The sequence below is a fragment of the Scyliorhinus torazame genome, chromosome 14, assembly GCF_047496885.1.
Source record: "Scyliorhinus torazame isolate Kashiwa2021f chromosome 14, sScyTor2.1, whole genome shotgun sequence".
Lineage (NCBI taxonomy): Eukaryota > Metazoa > Chordata > Chondrichthyes > Carcharhiniformes > Scyliorhinidae > Scyliorhinus > Scyliorhinus torazame.
In genome coordinates this window covers 165,089,599-165,094,225 of record NC_092720.1, presented here as the reverse complement: position 1 = coordinate 165,094,225, position 4,627 = coordinate 165,089,599, and the positions used below count along the sequence as shown (strand labels likewise).

The 4,627-nt window shown below is 46.7% G+C and overlaps 1 protein-coding gene across 1 annotated transcript; it reads right to left on the bottom strand.

Moving 5' to 3' along the window:
- Nucleotides 1–4,396, bottom strand: LOC140390144 (uncharacterized). The gene is made up of 2 exons (XM_072475078.1): nt 4,369–4,396; nt 1–2,305 (listed from the first exon to the last, which is right to left on the bottom strand). Exon 2 carries the CDS (start codon nt 1,871–1,873, stop codon nt 833–835), a length of 1,041 nt encoding a protein of 346 aa, XP_072331179.1. The 5' UTR covers nt 1,874–2,305; nt 4,369–4,396; the 3' UTR covers nt 1–832.
- Between the last annotated feature and the right edge of the window lie 231 nt (nt 4,397–4,627).

Below are 4,627 nucleotides of genomic sequence, written 5' to 3'. Positions count from 1 at the left end.
AACAGCCCTCCTTACTATCCACAACTCCACCAATCTTCGTATCGTCTGCAAATTTACTGACCCACCCTTCAACTCCCTCATCCAAGTCATTAATGAAAATCACAAACAGCAGAGGACCCAGAACTGATCCCTGCGGTACGCCACTGGTAACTGGGATCCAGGCTGAATATTTGCATCTGTGCATTTGCAGCAACTTCGATACATATTGATGTCTTCTTTTAATAATGTTTGGAGATCTGGTTAAAGGTTAAATTGACCTTCTTGAAACGATTGAACTGATGGTGTGGACACTGCTGAGACAGATAGTGCTTTGGAAGGACAGCTCCCTGTGTGAGCACTGGAGGGTAAACAATACAGACAACTCTCAGTGTAAGGGAAGGAGCAGAGCCGGCTCCAAGTCTGTGTGGAGATATCAGTGTTTTTGGTGAGAGAGGAGTTGGTGAAACAATCCTGACACAGGTCACACTGGAAGGGTTTGATTCCCGTGTGGGTTCACTAATGTTCCAAGAGGTCTGACAACTGTGTAAAGGCTTCATTACAAAACTCACATGAGTTTCTCCCTTTTAGGAGTGTCTTGATACACCAGGAGATATGCAGATTTATCATACACCTCACACCGTGTGAATCCTCTGGTGCTTCAGTAGATTGGAGGAATGGGTGAAAGCCTCGTCATAAACATCACATCTATAGAGCTTCTCTCCAATGTCATCTGCCTGCCCAGGATGGTGAAGATGTTCTGGGAACTTTATTGCAAACCTCACACTTGAAGGGTTACTCACGTGTGGATCCTCAGATGGAGCTGGAAAGCCAATGACCATTGGAATGATTTGTCTCACATCTTGCGTAGAAACGCCTTCTCCCCAGTGTGTATGTTTTGGTGTCTCCGGAGATTGGAAGACTGTGTGAAGGCTCGGTTGCACACCTTACACTTGAAGGGTTTCTGCCCTGTGTGAATCCTCTGGTGCCTCAGCAGACCGGAGGACTCGGTGAAAGTCATCTCACAAACATCACATCTGAAGGGCTTCTCCCCATTGTGAATGCTCTGGTGTATCAGGAGGCTCGAGGACCTCACAAAAGCTTTATCACAAACGTTACACCTGAAGGGTTTCTCCCCTGTGTGGATCCTCTGATGGGCCAAGAAGTTTGACGACCGTGTGAAGGCTTTGTCACACACCTCGCATTGGAATGGTTTCTCCCCTATATGCACACGTTGGTGTACACGAAGGTACGATAATTGCGGAAATGATTTAGCACACACCTCGCACATGAATGGTTTCTCCCCGGTGTGAGTGCGCCGGTGTGCGCAGAGGGTCGATGAGTGTGAAAATGATGTGTTGCACACCTCGCATGTGAATGGTTTCTCGCCTGTGTGAATGCGTTGGTGCACAAGAAGTGACTTTGACTCTGAAAATGTGATATTACACGCATCACATGAGAATGGCTTCTCTCCAGTGTGAATGCGTTGGTGTATAAGAAGGGTTGATACATGTGAGAATGATTTGTCACACTCCTCGCAGGCGAATGGTTTCTCTCCTGTGTGACTACGATGGTGTACATGTAGGGTGGTTAACTGAGAGAATGATTTGTCACACACCTCACATGTGAATGGTTTCACCCCTGTGTGACTGCGTTGGTGTGTGTGGAGATTCGACGACTGTGAGAATGATTTGTTGCACATCTCACACTTGAAAGGTTTCTCACCAGTGTGTATCCGGTGGTGTTTCTGGAGGATTGATGACTGTGTGAATACCCGATCACAAAGCTCACACTTGAATGGCTTTTCCCCGGTGTGAATGCGTTGGTGTTCGAGGAGGGTCGATGACCGAGAGAATAATTTCTTGCACAGCTCACACTTAAATCGTTTCTCCTCCATGTGGCTGTTCAAAAGATGCAACTTGTCTGTCAGCAGAACTTAAAAGCCTGTGAATCCCTCCTCATACCTCAATCAATTTCCAACCAGTGATTCCACAGGCTCAATGAATAATGGAAACACTTACACTTGGAGCCACTCACACATCTTTCCAGCCTCACCCTGCCCGATTAACCACAGTCGACCTTCGGAAAGGGTGGATCTGAAGTAAGGCTTCACACCAGTAATCAGTTTCATATCTCACAACATATCAAAGCTCCTCTCACCCGACCAATTTCCAGATGATGGTTTCACTGCCCAACCTTCTCTGTGTTGAGCAATGCTGTGAAGGGACTGGATGTCTTCCCACAGTTGTGCAGTTTTCCTTGGGTGATGGTCAGGATCTATCTGCGGTGTCTATTCTCTCTGTATTCTCTGGTGTAGTTCGGTGCAATCCTACAGTAAAAGGAAACATGGAGTCAGAGAATATACAGTGCAGGAGGCCATTTGGCCCATCAAGTATGCAGCAGCCCTTGGAAAGAGCACCCTACTTAAGCCCACACCTCCACCCTATCCCCGTAACCCAGTAACCCCACTTTCAGCACTAGGGGCAATTTAACATGGCCAATCCACCTAACCTGCACATCTTTGGACTGTGGGAGGAAACCCACGCAGACACGGGGGGAACATGCAGACTCCACACAGACAGTGATCCAAGCAGGGAATCGAACCTGGGACCCTGGAGCTGTGAAGCAACAGTGCAAACCACTGTGCTACCGTGCCATCAACTCCCTTTGCCAAGTTTCCCAACTTCCTTTGCTGAAGGGGCTGACCCCTCAGTTAGAGACTGTTCCACAGTGAGTGTCAGTCTGCTATCCCCATGTGTGTGGGGATCTGATGCAGTCCTTTCTTTTTCCTCACTTGACTCACACACACCGTTTCCAGGCAGGGATACTGGATACTGACCAGGATAAGACAATGTGGCTACTTTCTTTCCTCCGCCCAGCCCCATATCTACCCAGGCACCATGAGAGCAATGGAAAAGACAGTCGGGCAGAGTGTAAAATGGGGTCGCAATTCACGCGCAGGTATAGCAGGCGGTAAAGAAGGTAAATAGTATGCTGGCCTTCAAAGGGAGAAGTTTTGAGTATAAGAATAGACATGTTTTACTGAAATTACGTAGGGCATTGGTGAGGCCACACCTGGAGTATTGTGTGCAGTTTTGGTGCCCTCATCTGAGGAAAGATGTTCTTGCTATGGAGGGAGTGCAGCGAAGGTTACCAGGCTGATTCCTGGGATGGCGGGATTGTCACATGAGAAAAGATTAAGTCGGTTAGGGTTATATTCATTGGAGTTTAGAAGAGTGAGAGGGAATCTCATAGAAACATACAAAATTCTAACAGGTGGTTAAGTGGATTGGCCATGCTAAATTGCCCCTAAATGTCCAAAGGTTAGGTGCGGTTACAGGGATAGGGCAGGGATTGGGTCTGCGTCGGGTGGTCTTTCAAATGGTCAGTGCAGGCCCGAATAACCGAATTGCCTCCTTCTCCGCTGTAGGGATTTTATGAAGATTAGAAAGGGAAGATTCAGAAACAATGTTTCCGATGGTGGGGTGTCCAGAACTAGGGGTCATAGTTTGAGGATATGGGGTAAACCTTTTAGGACTGAGGTGAAGAGAAATTTCTTTATCCAGAGAATGGCGAATCTGTGGAATTTGCGACCACTGAAAGTCGTTGAGGCCAAAACGTTGTATAATTTCAAGGAATTAGATATAGCTCTTGGGGCTAAAGGGATATGGGGGATAGGTGGCATCAGGGTATTGTACTTGATGAATAATGAATGGCGGAGAAGGCTTGAATAGCCGCATGGCCTCCTCCTGCTTCTATTTTCTATGTTTCTAAGTCCTGCTGGCGTATGTTCTAAAACACTCACAATAAATGTTAATTCAATGCAAGTGTTCAAATTTCTCCCCTTATTTCCAAAATTCTTTGAAGAAAACACACTGGGCTGAAAGCTAAGGAAAACATTGCTTCGATGTAGCTGATTGAAGGGTTCTGGTTTATTTTGGGAAATTAGACACACTGCACTCACTCAGACTGCACATCCCAAATTCAGGTCTCAGACACAGCACTGGGATAAATCCAAGCCCAGGCTTTTCGGAAAGACCCAGGCATTCAAGTAAAATCTTTAACAAAGACATTAAAAGACATTTCAATAAATGGGTCTCTGACTCTCCCAGAGAACGGCACCTCACCTTCTCATATTCAGTAATGACCCATCAACAAAACTCAACCTGTAAATCTGAACGGAAATGTTCCCAATAAACACTCAATATCCAACACACAGCCAATCAAACAGCTCAGCACAAAGCACCGAGTAAACAGGTCTCTGAGCTGGATCTTGTCACACAGCATAAGGGGCATTTGCACACCTGACTGCCCACAGGATAGTCAGACTGCCTGAACATTAGTGTGGATATTGTGCAATGTAATTCTTCTAAATTCTGCTCCTTCACTCACCATCTCCTGCCTTGGTTTGGAGTCCCTACAGGAAGTGAAGCAGCTGTGGTAGAGGAAGAGGAGAGAATGGGCAGAGTGGGTGGGCTCTCTGATTGACGTCAATCACAGCCAATCCAAATATTTCTGCAGTAACAGGAGTTTCCTGAAGCTTGGGGAAACTGACCGGGGAAACGGAGGCGACTTTGAGCAGCAGCTCAGGTGGGGATTTAAACTTGTCATTGTCCCATCTGAATAAAACCTCACTTATTGCAGCTGCTGT